Source organism: Suillus discolor, assembly GCF_016758755.1.
Source record: "Suillus discolor strain FC423 chromosome Unknown F5147scaffold_16, whole genome shotgun sequence".
In the NCBI taxonomy this organism is placed as follows: Eukaryota; Fungi; Basidiomycota; class Agaricomycetes; order Boletales; family Suillaceae; genus Suillus; species Suillus discolor.
This window is the reverse complement of record NW_024541263.1, coordinates 362,732-384,190: the sequence shown is the minus strand read 5'-3', so window position 1 is coordinate 384,190 and position 21,459 is coordinate 362,732. Positions and strand designations below refer to the sequence as shown.

At 41.3% G+C, this 21,459-nt stretch overlaps 1 protein-coding gene across 1 annotated transcript; it reads left to right on the top strand.

Annotated features, from left to right (window-relative positions):
• Positions 1-14,286: 14,286 nt before the first annotated feature.
• F5147DRAFT_551470 (uncharacterized protein) lies at positions 14,287-14,841 on the top strand (the record flags this gene model as incomplete). The annotated part of the gene is made up of 1 exon (XM_041430413.1): positions 14,287-14,841. A coding segment is annotated over one exon (555 nt), but the record flags the coding sequence as incomplete, so codon positions are not given.
• Positions 14,842-21,459: the final 6,618 nt, after the last annotated feature.

Sequence of the window (21,459 nt, the reverse complement as noted above, 5' to 3'; positions counted from 1 at the left end):
CAGTGCTAACTTTCCTTTTTAGCTTTTGGGTTCCTTCTGCAACAGCCTGGGCAGCCTTCTCGGTCAGTTTCTTGACCCGCTTATGAAACATTGTGGTGAATGGAGATATGGTGGGGCTTTTGAAGCCTGCAAGAGCTTGTGAAAGATGTTGGGCCTGTCTGTTTTATTGTGGCCAAAATAAAGTTATTTTGATGCTGTATAGTTTCAAGATATGTGCCATGTGCGACATTGCCGCTTTTAGCGTGACAGGTACAGGTACCCTGCTAGATGGGTAATGGATACTCTGTGCTCGTACCTGCACCCATACCTGTCAGGTACCCATACCCATGACCTGTATGGGTTACCTGTACCCGTACCAATGCTTAGACCTGGGGAAGGAGAAAAAATACAGATTTATCAAGGCTGTGATTCTTTATTTTGCTTATTCAAGTGGTTGCCATAGTCAAAATATATTTCTTTTAAACTAAGCAGGTTTGTAATCTGTATAATGATGTATATTGAAAGAACTGACAAAATGCAAATAAATGTGCCATGAGAATTCACTTTTGAACGAGTTCATTGGGAGTACATTCAACTAGTCTTAGCCAAGCAGTTAATAGAACAGAATCTAAATCTGTCCGTGCAGGTTCCAAACCTGCTAAAGATGAAATTGCAAGTGATCACCAGACTCAAAATCTGTTGCTCTTGAACCATGACAGGTTTGAAACCCGTCAATGATAAATTTTATTTTCTATAAAAATATGTCTTGACATTTCCTCATGGAGTTTGAAATCTGTTGAATGGTGCATTTTTGCTATTAGAACATGTCTTAAATGTCTGCTCATAGACAGCATCTCAGACATTGATCTTGATAAGGAAATGTCAAGGCTTATATCATAGAACAAAAATGTTGTTATTGGCAGGTTTCAAACCTGCACAGTTCAAGAGAAACAGATTTTGAATCTGGCAACAACTTGACCAAGATCAATAAAAATCAATGTCTGAGATACTGTCTATGAGCAAACATTCAAGATATGTTCTTACAGAAAAAATGTGACATCCTACAAGTTTCAAACTCATTGCACTCCAATAGAAACAGATTTTGATTCTGTGATCACAGCCACTTGGCTAAACACAACCATGATCAGCTTGCAAGCAAACAGACAATGAGCAAATTTCAAGGTGTGTTTTCATAGAAAATGAATTGTACCACCAGCACATTGCAAACCTGCGCAGTCCAAGAGAAACAGATTTTAACTCTGGTGATCACTTGGCAAATTGATCTTCAGCAGGTTTTGAACCCATGCAGACAGATTTAGATTCTGTTGCATTAACCACTTGGCTAAGACCAGTTAGATGCACTCCCAATAAATACATTCAGAAGCGAATCCTTAAGGCACATCTATCTGTATTGTGTCAGTTCTTTTAATAGCATGATCATCATTGATTTTTTTATCCTGCTCAAACATGCTCTGACATTCGCTCATGGATGGTTTCCTCAAAAGCCTATCTCAATTGCATTTAGCTCAGTGGTTCTCATGACAGAATCAAAATCTGTTTCTGTTGAAATGCATAGGTTTGAAACCCATTTGATGTTATATTTTTGCCGTTGAAACATGTCTCAAATATTTTCCCATGAATAGTTTCTCAGACACAGATCTTTACTGGTCTTAGTCAAGTGGTTAACAGAGTCAAAATCAGTTTCCATCAGACTGTGCATGTTTGGAACCCACCAATAGTGATGTCATTTTGTTTTTATAAAAAAACACATCTTATTATGACTCATGCCACACATGTGGCTTCCCTTTCTTGACTCATGCCTCCTGCACATTGTATTCTTACCATTGGTCCATACCAAATTTTCTTGGTCTCATTCCCATTTCAATAATCCAACTGGTCTTAGCCAAGCAGTTGATGAAACAGAATCTACATCTGTTTGTGTGGGTTCAAAACCTGCTAAAGATGAATTTGCCAAGTGATCATGAGAGTCAAAATCTGTTTCTCTTGGACTGTGCAGGTTTGAAACCTGCCAGTGATAAAATTCATTTTCTATGAAAACACACCTTGAAATTTGCTCATGGCCAGTTGCTTGCAAGCTGATCACAGTTGTATTTAGCTAAGTGGCTGTCATAACAGAATCAAAATCTATCTCTATCAGAGTGCAACAAGTTTGAAACTTGTCGAATGTCATCAGATTTAAAATCTGTTTCTCTTCAGCTGTGCAGGTTTGAAACCTGCCAACAACAATATTTTTATTCTATGAAATCAAAAATGGTGGAATGTGGTGAATCACGAGTTAATGCAAAATATACATCATTATACAAATTACAAACCTGCTTAGTTCAAGAGAAATATATTTTGACTCTGGCAACCACTTGTTGAATAAGCACAATAAAGAATCTCAGCCTTAATAGATAGATTTGTATTTTGCCTCATTCCCTAGGTTATTAGGATCAAACTTGAAAGTTTGATGTGTAATCTGCTCTTCTTCTTCAACCAAGTCAAGACCTTTAGAAAGAATTATATTGTTCTTGTACTTATCCTTCCGAGTTTGCATCAAGACTTTGGTCATATATTAGACTCTGTGTCAAAAACACATTGTGTGATCCTTCCATTGTCAGTTTTCACTCATGGACCCACCATGGTGGTCTGCTGTCAGCACTTTTTCAGGGCAATTGTTAGATAAACAGGTCTTGAAGTTAAGAGCTTCAGTAGGAGTCTGTGTCTTTTGCAATAAGAGCAGTATAAAAGAATAAACAGTCATCATGCTATTGAAAGAACTGACAAAATGAAGATAAATGTACCTCGAGGACTCACTTCTGAATCATTGGGTTCATTGGAAGTAAATCTAACTGGTTTTAGCCAAGCAGTTGATGCAACAAAATCTAAATCTGTCTGTGTGGGTTCAAGACCTGCTAAAGATGAAATTGTCAAGTGATCACCAGAGTCAAAATCTGCTTCTCTTGAACAGCGCAGGTTTCAAACCTGTCTTTTATTTTTATTTTTATTCTATGAAAGCACATCTTGACATATGCTTATGGTTAGTCAGCTTGTCAGCTAATCAGAGGCAGGTTTGAGCAGGATAAAAAAAACTCACTTCTGAATGTATTTATTGAGAGTACATCTAACTGGTCTTAGCTAAGCAGTTGCATATAACAGAATCTAAATCTGTCTGCATGAGTTCAAAACCTGCTGAAGATCAATTTGCCAAGTGATCACCAGAGTCAAAATCTGTTTCTCTTAGACTGCGCAGGTTATCACTTGCCAGTGATACAATTCATTTTCTATGAAAACACACCTTGAAATTGATTATCCCTAGCCAAGTGGTTGTTGCAATAGAATTGAAGTCTGTTTCTCTTAAACTGTGCATGCTTGAAATATGCTGAGTGATCCATGTTTTTGACCTGCTCAGTCTAGGAAAATCAGATTTTGACTTTGATAACTCCTGAACTAGCAACAATGAAGATCAAAGTATGAGAAAACATTCAATTAAGCATGTTGCAACATGAAAAAGAAATGCATCATTTGACTGATTGCAAACCTGTAGGCTTTGATTGAAACATATTTTGAATCTACTGTGGCAATGATATGGAAAAGAGTATTTATGATGAGTTTTGGAGAAAACTATCCATGAGAAAATATCAGAGTGTAATTGCATAGAATAAAAATATAATCATTGGCAGGTTTCAAATCTGCAAAGTCCAAGAGACAAAGATTTTAACTTTGGTGACAACTTGACCAAGACCAATGAAGATTGATGTCTGAGATATGTGACATTCAACGGGTTGCAAACCTGTTGCATTCCAATAGAAACAGATGTTGATTCTGTCATGACAACCACTTGGCCAAACACAACTTTGATCAGCTGGCAAGCAAACCAACCATAAGCATATTTTAAGGTGTGTTTTCATAGAAAACAAATCTTGCAACTGGTAGGTTTCAAACCCACATGGTCCCAGAGAAACAGATTTTGAGTCTAATGATCACTTGACAATGACATCTTTAGCAGGTTTCAAACCCACACTGACAGATTTAGATTCTGTTGTATTAACCGCTTGGCTAAGACCAGTTAGATGCACTCCCAATAAATACATTCAGAAGTGAATCCTCAAGGCACATTTATCTGCATTTTGTCAGTTCTTTTAATAATATGGTCACCGCAATTGATCTTTTTATTCTACTCTTATCACAAAAGACATTAGACTTCTTCTGAGCCTCTACTTCAAGACCTATTTATCCAGCAATTGCTCCAAAAATGTGCTAATGGCAGACCACCATGGTGGGCCAATGATGTTTGTGATGTCTTTGGATCAATAACTGGGTCATGAGTCACATATGGTTGGGCTCAAGGGTGATGTTAGAACTGACAAAATGCAGATAAATGTACCTTGAGGATTCACTTATGAATGAATACATTGGGAGTGCATCCAACTGGTCTTAGCCAAGCGCTTGATATAACAGAATCTGAATATCTTTTTGTGGGTTCAAAACCTGCTCAAGATAAAATTACAAGTGATCATCAGAGTCGAAATCTTTTTCTCTTCAGACTGCACGGGTTTAAAACTTGCCAATGATAACATTTATTTTATTTTATGGAAATGCACCTTCACAGTTTAAAACTCATTGAATGCTATAATTTTTCTATTAGAAGATGTCTTGAATATCGAATCATAGACAGTCTCTCAGACACTGATCTTCATTAGTCTTAGTCAAGTTGCCACCAGAGTCAAAATCTGTTTCTCTTAACCATGCAGATCATAACATTTTCTTATAGATAGTTTTCTCAAAAACTCATTTAAAAATGATCTTAGCCACATCATTGAAACTCATCAGATGACACACTTTTTTTCATGCTGCAACATGCTCAATTGAATATGCTAACATTCATATTGTTGGCTCTCATATCTCCACCCTGCACACTTCATAGCATCACTCCACTCAGTTTGCTTCCTTGCAGCAGTCAGATCCTGATGGGTGTGAGGTCAAAATTCTGAGAGTGAGAAACAGTGTCCAATGCCAAAGCGTTGGATCTGAGATTTTTGAATTTTTGGTTTAGAATAAAAATAAAAATGTTATCGTTGGTAGGTTTCAAACCTGCACATTTCAAGAGAAACAGATTTTGACTCTGGTGACAACTTGACTAAGACTAATGAAGATTAACATTTGAGGTGCTGTCTTTGAGCAGATATTCAAGACATGTTCATGTTCTAATACAAAAAATGCATCACTCAACAGGTTTCAAACCTATAGATTTCAATGGAAACAGATTTTGAATCTATTGTGGCAATGACATGGCTAACATCAGTTGAGATCAGTTTTTAAGAAAATCACTCATGAGACAATTGTCAAGATGTGTTTTCATAGAACATATATTTTATCATTGGCAGGTTTCAAACCCGTACAATCCAAGAGAAACAGATTTTGATTTTGGTGATCACTTGACAATGTCATCTTTAGCAGGTTTTGAACCCACACAGACATATTTAGATTCTGTCGTATCAACTGCTTGGCTAAGACTAGTGAGATGCACTTCCAATGGACCCATTCACAAGTGAATCCTCAAGGCAGTTCTTTTAATACTATGGTCATCATAATTGATTCTTAGGCCTGTTTATCTAGCAATTGCTCTGAAAAAGTGCTGATGGCAGACAACCACAGTGGGCCAATGATATTTGTGATGTCTTTTGGATTAATAACTGGGTCATGAATGACAACTGACAATGGAAGGATCACATGTGATTGGACTCAAGGAGGATGTTAGAAATTAATGTTAGAACTGACAAAATGCAGATAAATGTACCTTGAGGATTCACTTGTAAATGGGCTCAAATCATGCATTTGAGTTTCTATAGCTTTCATCCCACTGTCATGCGGTGCAAATGTGTTTTCCACCTCACCTTACCTAATTTGCTCATAGACTAAACTCTAAAAGTTCAATATATGACCAAAGTCTTGATGCAAACTCAGAATGATAAGTACAAGAGCAATTTAATTTTATCCAAAGGTCTTGACTTGGTTGAAGAAGAGGAGCAGATTACACATCAAACTTTCAAGTTTGATCCTAATGACCTAGGGAATAAGGAAGAATACACATTTTTCAAGACAAAGATTTAAAAGAGCCATCTGGTCATTATTCACTTATGTATAAGGTTGAAGTGCACTGTATTTGAGACCTTTCATCATCATATTGCTCTCCTCTGGCTTTTTAAAAGTGCTATATTGTGGTCTGTATTCAATTTATCTGTTCAGCTAAGGAAAAACATTGCAAGAGTGACAGGGAATGGTAGACTTGCCTTGCAGATTCACCTCTCAATGTTTTCCTTAAAGATGGATCTAACTGGTGTTAGTCAAATAGTTGCTGCAACAGAATCCAAATCTGTTTCAAATTTGTGCATGTGGGTTCAAAACCTGCTGAAGATGAAATTGCCAGTGATTATCAGAGTCAAAATCTGTTGCTCTTGGAATGTGCAGGTTTGAAACCTGCCAATGATAAAATTTGTTTTTTATAAAACTGCACCTTGACACATGATCATGGTCGATTTGCTTACAAGCTCATCAGAGTTGTGTTTTAGGCAAGTCATTGTCCCAACAGAATCAACATCTGTTTCTATTGGAGTGCAACAGGTTTGAAACCTGTTGAATGTCACATTTTTTCCATAAGAACATGCTTTGAATATCTGCTCATAGACAGTATCTCAGACATAGATCTTCATTAGCCTTAGTCAAGTTATCATCAGAGTCAAAATCTGTGTCTTTTGTACTTTGCAGGTTTCAAACCTGCCAATGGTAATATTTTTATTCTATGCAATTACACCCTAACATTTCCTGATGCAAGTACAAAAATATAAAAGCTCAGAATCCAGTGAATTCATGCACTTATGATATGGTGGTCTTCACTCATGCCATTGCCCACCAAGTTTATATACTCTCTTCACAAGCACTTTGGCTCTACCTTGCAGAAGCATGTTTAGTGAGGCATATGTACCTGCTTCTGGTTTTTGTAACTTAGCTTCCTACAGTGCACTACCACTGTATCATTTCAAGCACTCCCATAGCATAGTTTGACTCGTATTTCATTTGGCGCACCTGGCACTTCAGCCCACACTCGCTAGCACAACCACTTTCTTTTGCAAGTCCACCCACCAACTAGCTTCTACTAACATATTATTGACTAGTTATCATCATACTGGTATCACAGTGCTGACAACATCATATTACATGCTATGTTTGCAGTACAATATGTCAGAAGAACATAAACCCACTAGCCTTTATGATTGTGCTTCCTGCATCAAGTGTGAAGGTGGTTTTCTGTGCTAGCCTCGTGCCTTGGCTAGCGCAGAAATGAGTCTATGCTTCAGTAAGCAAAGGTGGCGCTGTAAGACCTACGGTCTTTGCGGCCTCGTATAGGCCTTTTTATGTTGTCCCTCTGGTTCTAATTGCAGTACACGCTACCATTGGTATAGCGTGCATGTCTTATATTGTCGGCCGACAGCCATGGCTCTTGCACGCGCTTCAGCTAACGTCAGCTTCTCTTCGGATCCATCGCATGTCCTCCGTCCATCCTATCCATATCCTCCGCTGGTTCATTGGTGCATATATTATTTGTTTCCCACTAGGCTAACAACATTTCCCAAGCTATTCCATTTATATTTTCATTAAATGTGTCATGGACCCTACTTACATACATCTCGCTACCTACTCGGCTCCGAATATTGCTTATGCGCACATACATATATTGGATACTTAGAATTTTCATGTAACTTCTCTCTCCCATCAGAATCTATCACCCGTTTACACGCAAAAGCGATAAGTCTTGACTAAAAATCTAAAATCTTCAGTACTCTTTCATGCGTGCACTTCTATCAGCGGCAATTGTCTTGCATTCATGTATCTATAATATCCAACACTCTCAGCGCTCATCATCGGCCGGCTCCGCCCTCGCGCTGTAGGGATTCATTTCTGGCTAGGCTTGTAGAGACTGTCTTTACCTTACCTTATGTTGGCACTTTGTAGCTTACATAATCAAGTTACCTTTTCACCAGTTACCAGTATGAGTCTGAGTCTTCAGCAGTTTTTATGACATTTCCTCTCCTCTGAGCCTTGAGCCTGGTCTAGAAACCCTTTAGGGTCGAATAGCAGCTAGGTTCTGCAAGACCCAACATTGTTCAGACTCACCATCTGAATTGTTGTACCTTCAGCACCTTCAATACCTCTTCGCAACTCATCTTCGGCTAAACCGCGCGCTTTCGGGTTTTGTCATATTGTGACCGCTTGTGCTTGCATCACATCACATTTTTATCGTGTTTTATTGGTACTTCATCTACACGTATATCGCATTGCATTTTCGATGGCTCGCTCGCACTCGCATCACGGCGGCTTCAGCTTTTGGCCTTCACATTTCCTTTTAGTCTCAGTCACCCTTATTAGTTTCTACATTTCCCCTCACATTTTACTTAGAGGAATCATTCTCAGTAGCAATCCCCTCGGGCCGAATCTATACTCGCGTCCAGAGGTCTATTTGAGTTTTTACCCCACTTCCCCCTTTCTTCCCATTTCACCCCTTCTCATCTAGCTATCATTCCTCGCACACAGCGCAACACACCTTGCTCCGACTCACATCAGTAATCGAGCTACAGTCTCTTGTTATTAGATTTCTCTTATCATCTACTATACCCCGCTACCTTTCTTTACATCGCTATCTATCATAATGCCAATCCTCGCAGAAAACCCTAATTTGGCCATTATTCCAAATTTCCTATCACTCGAACACGCAGAAGCTCATGCGCAACTCATCAGCGACGCAATAGACAACCAACAGGCAGCAGACCTTCTAGCCAGCCTCTGGTGCATTCAGAACAATGCAGACAGAATCTGATGGGCAGACAGACTGGAAGACGAAGAAGCCGAACACAGACAGGAAGCAGAAACTGAGGCTGAACGACAGCGAACGCTGACCTGCACCAAACTGGTTTGGTGCATGGACCAGTAATACTTTCCTATGAGTCTTATACCCCAGAAATCACTATGAACATTTTTTTCTCTTGATCTGAAGTCACACTGAGGCTCAGGGAATATTTTTCGCATTTTTTTCATTATATGAGTTTGTACGCGAGCGGACTGAATATTTTTGTACATCTAATTCTGCGATGAGTTTTGCTTGGTCAGCCATGAAGATGACTCAGAAAGATTCTCACACATATTAGGTGACTGTGAAAAATATGTTTGCATAAGGTCACCCTGTGGGAAAGCTTACAAATCACTAAATACGCACCCTATGTCATTACACTACCAAATAATTTATCAGCCACAGATGTCAAACATATATGCACACATTATGTAATCATTTCTCACTCTTTTCTAGCTGAGTCATCAAGGGATCACCTGACCCATGGGCCATGCACAGCTCTTGCTGACTCATCATTATACCAACTAGAGTTATGAATATTTACTTTTGGCTCAAAGATACTGTGTAACTTGGTACTATCAAACTAAAGTTACAACTTTAAGTGTGAGAAACTAGTAGTATAGCCACCTAATTTGTCTATATAAGGAGCTGCTTTTTGCCCAATAAAACAAGCAATTCCCCTGCTTTTATACTCTCAGAATAAAATTGTGAGTAAAGTGTGAATCAGCATCCAGCAAGTGAAGTTCAAGGTTGGAGCTCACTGTGTCTGACGACTAGCAAGACTAATTTTTCTTTTTTTTCTTTTTCTCTTGATTGTCTGTCTGAATTTCTTTGTTTCTTTTTGTGTCTTTCTCTGTGTCTGTGTGTTTGTTTTTCTCTCTCTGTTTCTCTGAGATTGTGTCTGAGATTCGTGACTGAAACTCGTGTTTCTGTTTCTTTGTCTCTTTTCTCTCTCTCTGTCTCAAGTGTGTTGGTGACTAACTGTGTTGATCGTTTCTCTGATTGTTGTCTCTGTGTGTTGTGATCGTTGTTGCTAACAGTCTTCGAGAACGTATTAGTATTTCTGTTGTAGAGGTCTTGTTTTGTTGATTGTCTTGACCTATCAACTTTCTCTCAAGTACCAAAGTTTCAGTCTCATTCTTACCCAGAAGTTTGGTGTTGTCTCTTTTGTCCACTGAAGACTTAGGATAGTCTTGTGGGGAGACTTTAGGTGTTGACGGTGATACCTGACCTAATACATCTGTGTGTCATACTGGTCGAGGGTAGTCATTGCGAGTTAGACTTTAGCTATTGAAAGGGGACTTGGTATTGAAGTCCAAGGTCGCCCATTCCTGAGTCTGTTTGAATACTCATTGTGAGTTCCTTGACAGCAGGTTCAATATCAGGCTAAGAGTGCTACAGAGGCTTGACTAGGTCTGACAGTAGTTTCACCTGTGATTGTAACTGAGGGGGACTCTCATCGTAACTTCACACAACTTGCTGCACTAAGTTTGTGTATGAATCCTTGTTGCTGTGTGAAGTGTTAGGAAGAGTGTCTGTTTGTTTGTTGTCATCTCTATATTGTTAGGGTGACTGTGTTTCCTGTTATCTTGTTGCTGTTGTTTTGTTGTTTTGGTTGTTGTTGTTGATCGCTGACTGACTGGTTCTTTGTTTCTCTGATCGCTGTGTTTCATATCCATACTATTGGATTGATTGTTGATCACTGACCCTTGTGCAGAACTCGTTGTACTGACTGTACTTTAGGAGCATAAGAAAGCCACCCACGAACGACCACGTTATCAGTCATTGGTATTTGTCTGAATCGCTGACCATGGAGATATTTGGTTTTATAGGTGTTTATCTATAGATCATCTATCTAAGAAGACAACGCTTCTCGCAGAACAAGAAGCCACTATCTTAGAAGACTGAAAGAAGAACAAATCAAAGTACACTCCAATTCATAATGTTGATGTCCCCTCCAACCCAGTCATTCTTCCATGCCAATACGCCATTTGAAAGATGAAGTCGGGAGACTATTGCAAATTATTCTATTTCACAAACACTGGTCTAGAAGAAGCCTCCCGAGCCACTTTTACAGTGGATGAGGACGCCCTCATCATGCTACCCACTTCAGATGGACTACACAAATGGATCCCCGCCAGTGCAGCGTGAGATCCCAAAGTGCATGTGCTGAAAGATGAAAACCTCACATGGAAACAATTTAATGAGGCGGCCCCTCGCATGATTACGATAATGAGAGAGAACGATTGGCTGGACGACAGAATTGACATGCATGTAACCTTCTGGTCTGCTTTGCAAAACCATCGCTGGCGGCACGACTTTGATGCCCATAAGCAACGAGCACTGCTGCTCTACCAAGCCCAACAGCAATGGCAATGGCACCTGTCCATTGGCAGCTCGAACAGCTGGAGCTTAGCAAAGATCAACCAAGATCTCCTAAACGAAGCTCGAGAAACAATTTTCGACCAGTTTAGAATCCAACAGCTTTCCATGCAGGTTCATGCGCTTGTTTAAAAGATCCTAAATGGACATATGCTAAAATAACTTCTCTCCATCCTCCTTTCCTTGTCGTTTGGCGATCGCCGCCCTTGCACAATGTTTGGCATCACATCCAAACACCAACCCCCCCCCCCCCCTCTACCAAACCCTGGACATCACATTCTGCCCAACCAAAACTGGCCATCGCAGCTGCATCCCTCCCTGGACTACTTTACGGCCACCACGTGCCACAAACCACTACCCTCCCACCTTTCCTACCCTTCTCGACACTTAGTCTCGTGCCATCACGGCTACATCTACGAGCAAAAGCCAACCGCAGCACAATCACTTGGCTTCCAGTTCCCAAAAGTGTTCTCCACCTCTGTCACCAGACTTAAGAATCCCCAAGAAGCCTAGAACCTTTCATGATCCCAATGCACCGCTACCCTGTTGCGCCATATGTCTCGGATGCAACCCCCACCAGACAATTGACTGTGCAGCAACCCTTACCTGGGATGGAAAGCACAACACCATCTCAGAGCGCATCCATAAAGCCCTCTGGACGAAGGAGGGAAAACAACTCTGCACATCCTGGCAACGAGAAGAAGGGTGCAACAGCAATAGACACAACTCCAGCCACATCTGCTCAGGATGTGGAGCAGTCACTCACGGAGCCCAGTGCTGCCCTAGAGCGCAGAAGGCATAATCCTATCACACCCTACAAAGCAGACGTCTGGACTAGGAAGCTCCACAATGTGGGACTCCTCTTGCATTTTTCTAAAGTCCCCAAAGGTATTCGTTTCAGTTTCAATTTGAATTTTCCTACTATCTCTTCTATGCAATCCCCTCCTAATAAACAATCCATCATTACATACAAAGACCAGTTTCTTGCCAGTATACAGAATGAACTCCAATCAACGTGTTACATAGGACCCTTCTCTACTTATACCCTTTCCAGGCTCATTAGACTGTTTCAATCTTCCCCCCTTTCAATTATCCCAAAACCTGGCAAGCCAGGCAAGTTTAGATTAATCCAAAACTTCTCCTTCCCTCATTCCTTTGATCCCCAATTCCCAAACCCATCCATCGATTCATATATCAATGCTAATGATTTCCCCACTATGTGGGGAAAGTTTTCGGTCGTTTACCTACTTATATCGAGACTCCCCCCAGGATTGGAGGCAGCCATGCGCGACATCGCAGATGCCTACCGAACCATCCCCCTTCACCCCTCCCAATGGTCCGCTGCTGTAGTTCGCACATCAAATACCAAATTTTATGTTGACACATGCACAGCATTCAGAGCAACGCCTTCTGCAGATGCTTATGGACATGTGGCAGATGCAGGCGCCAAGATTCTCCGGTTTGAAGGCCTAGGCCCATTAGACAAATGGGTAGACGACCATATTTTCTTTAGAATCCGAAGAGAATTTTGAGATGAGTACAACCAAAAATGGGCAGAATGGCACCGCGATCTAGCCCAACAAGGCATGCATCAAACTGGCAGTAGAATATGGTTTGGTGGCCATGTGTTTGATGATGGCTCAATGGAAGAATTTAGCGAGGACTGCTCCCAGCCCATCAGAGACTTGTCCAACAAGTCACCAAGATCAGATCACGATCTCCTCTTCTGCTTCAACATGCAGGACATCGACGATGCCTCCATAGATCTAGGCATCCTCTGGCAACTTGCCAAGGACCAGCCCTTTGCTCCCACCACTATCTACATCGGCTTTCTATGAAACCTCTCACTCCATTTGGTCGCACTTTGTCTCACGAAGGTCGAAAAATACCTCATGGCCATTCACTCATGGAGAAAGAAGCCAACGCACGTGCTACAAGAAGCACTCAAGCTTTATGGAAAGTTGACACATGCCTCTGCAGCAGTGATAAGGGGAAGAGCGTACCTTACAGGTCTGGAACGCACGATCGCCGTCTGCTGGAAGAAGCCCCTTCTCCCACATCGCCCTGATAAAGAGGTCGAACCAGACCTCAACTGGTGGACAGAACTGCTACAATCAGGGGGAGTAGCCCGCCCAATCTACCCACCAGCGCAGTTTTCGAAACCCCTTGCCTTTTCAGATGCCAGTTCAAGCATTGGCATTGGCATCGTTGTCGGTAACCAGTGGCGTGGCTGGAGACTCGTACTAGGGTGGCAGACAGCTGACAATGCAAAATGAGATATTGGCTGGGCCAAAGCTGTTGGCTTCGAACTCCTGGTCTACACCCTCGCCTCTCTCCCTGACGTTGGCAACCACATCATTGTCTACGGCGACAATACAGGCATGGTGGAGGGCTGGTGGAAAGGGAGCCACCGAAACAAGGCCATCAATGAGGTCTTCTGATGCATACATGAGTTCATTCATGCTCTACCCAGACATTTCGAAATCTGCACAGAGTATGTCACCAGCAAATCTAACCCCACCGATGACATCTCCAGAGGCATATACGGGCCCAAACACCTTCTACTCCCTGAAACCCACGTTCCAAGCCAAATCAGAGAACTTGTCATTGATGCCACAGCCCCCCTCACCCCAACAGAACTTTGCCTACTCCATGATGGGAAGTACGCCCCTGCGGCCGCCAAAGTCATTGACCGAGTCCTCACTCACCAGCAAGCCTTTGAGCGAGCCAGAGCTCTGCACGCAGAAGAAGAAGAAATCATATTCAACACCATCTCTGACTAGCACAACTCCTCAGCCACACACTCGTTTTAGTGCCCCGCTAATATCTACTTCTCTCTCCCTACCCAATACTCCTTCCCCCCAATGTTATAGGCCCAGCCTTGCTCCTCTTCCCTCACCCTTAAGACCGCACTGCCTCGCACATGAACGTCTCCATAAATGGCTACATCAGGTGGCAGCGCGCGGCTCCCAACACGCGCAACCCCAGACGTACCAAATATCAACATCTCAGACGAACAACTAGATTGTATCCTAGAGGTTATGGGTGCATCCTGGGCACAATCCACCAAAGAGACTTACGGTGCAGGACTCCTAGTATTTCATGTATACTGCGACACTCTCAATATCTCAGAAGAGCAACACTGCCCAATTCCCCCCACTCTCCTTCTTGCCTTTTTATCGAGCTGCGCAGGTTCGTACTCAGCATCAGCACTAGCCAATTATGCAGCCGGTTTGAAGGCCTGGCACCTTCCACATGGCTGTCCATGGATTGTCGATGCCAAAGAGCTTAAGGCTATCCTTGACGGAGCAGCCGCACATGCTCCAACCTCTTTGAAATGTTCTAAATGTGCCCCATTCACAGTAGACATTCTCTCAATCATTCGCTCGCACATCAATCTCAACGACCCTCGAGACGCAGCCATTTTTGCATGTATCACAACCACATTCTATTCCATAGCAAGACTTGGGGAGTTTACTGTACCTACTATCAAAGCCTTTGACCCCAACAAACATGTCACTTGTGACTCCGTTTCAGCCGCTGTAGATCACAATGGCCTGCCAGTCACAAAATTCCATATCCTGAGCACAAAAGCATCTCCGCTAGAAGGAGAAGACGTTTATTGGGCGCAACAAGATAACCCGTCAATTTACCCAAAAGCTGCTCTAGAAAACCACCTTCGAATCAACGCATCTGAGGACAAGGTGCACCTTTTCGCCTGGAAATATCCCAAAGGCCTAAGACCTCTCTCGAAGAAAGAACTCACCAAGAGACTCTCCATTGCACATGCCGCCAACCTCCCAGACCTCAAAGGACATGGTGAAGGTTCAACGATACAGCGAGGCACAAACAATGGTCCTGACTGTATCTATAAATGTTGTAAGGTCGCGCATTGCCTAGTCTGCTATACTTGAGACGACAAGTGCGTTCAACCCTAAAGGGGAAGCGAGTGCAGCAAGGATCTAGTAGTAGGCGCCGAAGGGCGCTACTGGTGGGCAAATGCGAAGCGCGGGAAAGCGCAGGTGCGCGCGAGGTGCGAGAATGCGCGAAGCGCGGGAATGCGCGTGCGTGTATGTGGAAACAAGAGAGAGTAAGAGTGAGTTTGCTTAAGTGATGATTAGACACTAGACAAGAGGTGAGAGATGCAAGCTGAGAGATGTTATATGTGAGGTGCCAAGGAATAGATTTCAACTGTGCTCTGCTGGGTAGTAAATGGGTATTGTTCTGGTTCAGTCCTCTGTTGTTTTGGTGGGTGAGTAAGTGAGTAATAGTATGTACTGCTGGCGCTTAAGTATGGCACCTAAGCGCTGTCATGCGGAGCCAAAGCACTACTGAGTACGGTATGTAAGGATATATGTAAGTAAGGGTCCATGATAAAAATAAAGATGGAACAATATGCAAATGTGAGAATGGAAATATACACACTAGGGAACTTGGTGGACAGTGGATGGATGCTTCCGGATGGCTGGTGCTATAGGGCGCTCAAGCGCGGGAAAGCTCGCGCGCATATACATCGTGAAGCGCGGGAAGTTGCGCGCACATTGCGCGATGCGCGGGAAAGCTGCGCCTCATGTAGGAATAGCTGTAGGAAGCATACAGAGTGATGCTACAAGTTCGTGCTGTATACTCCTTGGTGAAAACTGCAATATTGCACAAGGAGAGGCATGAGTCTCTACAATGGACTTTGGATAGGTGGTACTCTAGAGTATCTGCTAAGAGGAGTCCTGTTTGATGTTGTCAAATCTATGGGAAGATGGTCAAGCAATGTGTTCACCCTATACCTCCAAGAACACACAGTCATTATTGCACCATACATTCAAGCTTCACCATCATTAGAGCCTTTCACGTGCCATATGATGCCCCCAGTGCAATAATCCCATGCTGTAAGTGCCACTCCTACGTTTTTCAAGGTGTCAAGCTTTGCAGTTAGTGTCGCCACACTCCTAGAATCTTGGGATCATAGCTCACCTTGAAACCTTAGGTCCTTGCGCAGGTGCTGGGCTGAAAAGCCCTACGGGCTTTTACCCAATCAGCATCTCTTACTTTCACTAATCAATTGCCATCACACCTGTACCTAGTCCATGACCAATTCACCCTGCTCCATTCTCCAATAAACTGCGCGTTGAAGGCATAGACTTGGAGTTCTGAGTCTTCCAGTCCTGCCATCCAAAACTATGTTGTTTTTGCTTTTGTCCTCACATTCTTAAAAGCTCTTCTTGAGTCAGAATGGAAGACAAAAGAGCACATGATTCTCAAAAAATTACTTGATCGTGAGGCTCAGCAATTATTTCTTTGTCAATTTGGACATTATGCACATCGTCAATATCCATTCAATACCTCCCTCAAAGGTGGGCAATCAATGCTGTCATGGTAGATGCACTAAATGAGAATTCCTGAGGGGATTATCCTTGCAGTCAGTTCATATCTTGCACAAAAATATGATTCATTTACTCTGATAAAGATACTTGCCATCATATCCGCATTCCAGACCTGGACCATTCATGCACTCATCTCCGAATGTCTGGATCCGACCCGCTTCTTTCCTCTTTGGTACGTTTCCTTTTGGTTAGCCCCTTTTCCAGTCCTGATTGCTGATGGGTTCCTTGTGGTGTCGGTTGACTTGGCTCCTGACAGCACAGGGAAGAATAAGGATGAGGGTAGGGCTGAGGAGATACAGGTGCTTGATAGTGGTGATGACAAGTGGCCAACAGAATGGCCTTAGCTAGTGTCTTTTTTGCACTAGCTAATTAGCTAGAGTTTTTAGCGACTTCTTAGCTGGCTAAAAAGCAGCTAGTATTTTAGACCCTCAGGACTTCCTGGCTAAAAAGCTTGCTAATATTTAGATCCACGCTTTTGGTGCTTGGCTAAGACCAGTTGGATGCACTCCCAATGTATTCATTCATAAGTGAATCCTCAAGGTACATTTATCTGCATTTTGTCAGTTCTAACATCACCCTTGAGCCCAACCATATGTGACTCATGACCCAGTTATTGATCCAAAGACATCACAAACATCATTGGCCCACCATGGTGGTCTGCCATTAGCACATTTTTGGAGCAATTGCTGGATAAATAGGTCTTGAAGTAGAGACTCAGAAGAAGTCTAATGTCTTTTGTGATAAGAGTAGAATAAAAAGATCAATTGCGGTGACCATATTATTAAAAGAACTGACAAAATGCAGATAAATGTGCCTTGAGGATTCACTTCTGAATGTATTTATTGGGAGTGCATCTAACTGGTCTTAGCCAAGCGGTTAATACAACAGAATCTAAATCTGTCAGTGTGGGTTTGAAACCTGCTAAAGATGTCATTGTCAAGTGATCATTAGACTCAAAATCTGTTTCTCTGGGACCATGTGGGTTTGAAACCTACCAGTTGCAAGATTTGTTTTCTATGAAAACACACCTTAAAATATGCTTATGGTTGGTTTGCTTGCCAGCTGATCAAAGTTGTGTTTGGCCAAGTGGTTGTCATGACAGAATCAACATCTGTTTCTATTGGAATGCAACAGGTTTGCAACCCGTTGAATGTCACATATCTCAGACATCAATCTTCATTGGTCTTGGTCAAGTTGTCACCAAAGTTAAAATCTTTGTCTCTTGGACTTTGCAGATTTGAAACCTGCCAATGATTATATTTTTATTCTATGCAATTACACTCTGATATTTTCTCATGGATAGTTTTCTCCAAAACTCATCATAAATACTCTTTTCCATATCATTGCCACAGTAGATTCAAAATATGTTTCAATCAAAGCCTACAGGTTTGCAATCAGTCAAATGATGCATTTCTTTTTCATGTTGCAACATGCTTAATTGAATGTTTTCTCATACTTTGATCTTCATTGTTGCTAGTTCAGGAGTTATCAAAGTCAAAATCTGATTTTCCTAGACTGAGCAGGTCAAAAACATGGATCACTCAGCATATTTCAAGCATGCACAGTTTAAGAGAAACAGACTTCAATTCTATTGCAACAACCACTTGGCTAGGGATAATCAATTTCAAGGTGTGTTTTCATAGAAAATGAATTGTATCACTGGCAAGTGATAACCTGCGCAGTCTAAGAGAAACAGATTTTGACTCTGGTGATCACTTGGCAAATTGATCTTCAGCAGGTTTTGAACTCATGCAGACAGATTTAGATTCTGTTATATGCAACTGCTTAGCTAAGACCAGTTAGATGTACTCTCAATAAATACATTCAGAAGTGAGTTTTTTTTATCCTGCTCAAACCTGCCTCTGATTAGCTGACAAGCTGACTAACCATAAGCATATGTCAAGATGTGCTTTCATAGAATAAAAATAAAAATAAAAGACAGGTTTGAAACCTGCGCTGTTCAAGAGAAGCAGATTTTGACTCTGGTGATCACTTGACAATTTCATCTTTAGCAGGTCTTGAACCCACACAGACAGATTTAGATTTTGTTGCATCAACTGCTTGGCTAAAACCAGTTAGATTTACTTCCAATGAACCCAATGATTCAGAAGTGAGTCCTCGAGGTACATTTATCTTCATTTTGTCAGTTCTTTCAATAGCATGATGACTGTTTATTCTTTTATACTGCTCTTATTGCAAAAGACACAGACTCCTACTGAAGCTCTTAACTTCAAGACCTGTTTATCTAACAATTGCCCTGAAAAAGTGCTGACAGCAGACCACCATGGTGGGTCCATGAGTGAAAACTGACAATGGAAGGATCACACAGTGTGTTTTTGACACAGAGTCTAATATATGACCAAAGTCTTGATGCAAACTCGGAAGGATAAGTACAAGAACAATATAATTCTTTCTAAAGGTCTTGACTTGGTTGAAGAAGAAGAGCAGATTACACATCAAACTTTCAAGTTTGATCCTAATAACCTAGGGAATGAGGCAAAATACAAATCTATCTATTAAGGCTGAGATTCTTTATTGTGCTTATTCAACAAGTGGTTGCCAGAGTCAAAATATATTTCTCTTGAACTAAGCAGGTTTGTAATTTGTATAATGATGTATATTTTGCATTAACTCGTGATTCACCACATTCCACCATTTTTGATTTCATAGAATAAAAATATTGTTGTTGGCAGGTTTCAAACCTGCACAGCTGAAGAGAAACAGATTTTAAATCTGATGACATTCGACAAGTTTCAAACTTGTTGCACTCTGATAGAGATAGATTTTGATTCTGTTATGACAGCCACTTAGCTAAATACAACTGTGATCAGCTTGCAAGCAACTGGCCATGAGCAAATTTCAAGGTGTGTTTTCATAGAAAATGAATTTTATCACTGGCAGGTTTCAAACCTGCACAGTCCAAGAGAAACAGATTTTGACTCTCATGATCACTTGGCAAATTCATCTTTAGCAGGTTTTGAACCCACACAAACAGATGTAGATTCTGTTTCATCAACTGCTTGGCTAAGACCAGTTGGATTATTGAAATGGGAATGAGACCAAGAAAATTTGGTATGGACCAATGGTAAGAATACAATGTGCAGGAGGCATGAGTCAAGAAAGGGAAGCCACATGTGTGGCATGAGTCATAATAAGATGTGTTTTTTTATAAAAACAAAATGACATCACTATTGGTGGGTTCCAAACATGCACAGTCTGATGGAAACTGATTTTGACTCTGTTAACCACTTGACTAAGACCAGTAAAGATCTGTGTCTGAGAAACTATTCATGGGAAAATATTTGAGACATGTTTCAACGGCAAAAATATAACATCAAATGGGTTTCAAACCTATGCATTTCAACAGAAACAGATTTTGATTCTGTCATGAGAACCACTGAGCTAAATGCAATTGAGATAGGCTTTTGAGGAAACCATCCATGAGCGAATGTCAGAGCATGTTTGAGCAGGATAAAAAAATCAATGATGATCATGCTATTAAAAGAACTGACACAATACAGATAGATGTGCCTTAAGGATTCGCTTCTGAATGTATTTATTGGGAGTGCATCTAACTGGTCTTAGCCAAGTGGTTAATGCAACAGAATCTAAATCTGTCTGCATGGGTTCAAAACCTGCTGAAGATCAATTTGCCAAGTGATCACCAGAGTTAAAATCTGTTTCTCTTGGACTGCGCAGGTTTGCAATGTGCTGGTGGTACAATTCATTTTCTATGAAAACACACCTTGAAATTTGCTCATTGTCTGTTTGCTTGCAAGCTGATCATGGTTGTGTTTAGCCAAGTGGCTGTGATCACAGAATCAAAATCTGTTTCTATTGGAGTGCAATGAGTTTGAAACTTGTAGGATGTCACATTTTTTCTGTAAGAACATATCTTGAATGTTTGCTCATAGACAGTATCTCAGACATTGATTTTTATTGATCTTGGTCAAGTTGTTGCCAGATTCAAAATCTGTTTCTCTTGAACTGTGCAGGTTTGAAACCTGCCAATAACAACATTTTTGTTCTATGATATAAGCCTTGACATTTCCTTATCAAGATCAATGTCTGAGATGCTGTCTATGAGCAGACATTTAAGACATGTTCTAATAGCAAAAATGCACCATTCAACAGATTTCAAACTCCATGAGGAAATGTCAAGACATATTTTTATAGAAAATAAAATTTATCATTGACGGGTTTCAAACCTGTCATGGTTCAAGAGCAACAGATTTTGAGTCTGGTGATCACTTGCAATTTCATCTTTAGCAGGTTTGGAACCTGCACGGACAGATTTAGATTCTGTTCTATTAACTGCTTGGCTAAGACTAGTTGAATGTACTCCCAATGAACTCGTTCAAAAGTGAATTCTCATGGCACATTTATTTGCATTTTGTCAGTTCTTTCAATATACATCATTATACAGATTACAAACCTGCTTAGTTTAAAAGAAATATATTTTGACTATGGCAACCACTTGAATAAGCAAAATAAAGAATCACAGCCTTGATAAATCTGTATTTTTTCTCCTTCCCCAGGTCTAAGCATTGGTACGGGTACAGGTAACCCATACAGGTCATGGGTATGGGTACCTGACAGGTATGGGTGCAGGTACGAGCACAGAGTATCCATTACCCATCTAGCAGGGTACCTGTACCTGTCACGCTAAAAGCGGCAATGTCGCACATGGCACATATCTTGAAACTATACAGCATCAAAATAACTTTATTTTGGCCACAATAAAACAGACAGGCCCAACATCTTTCACAAGCTCTTGCAGGCTTCAAAAGCCCCACCATATCTCCATTCACCACA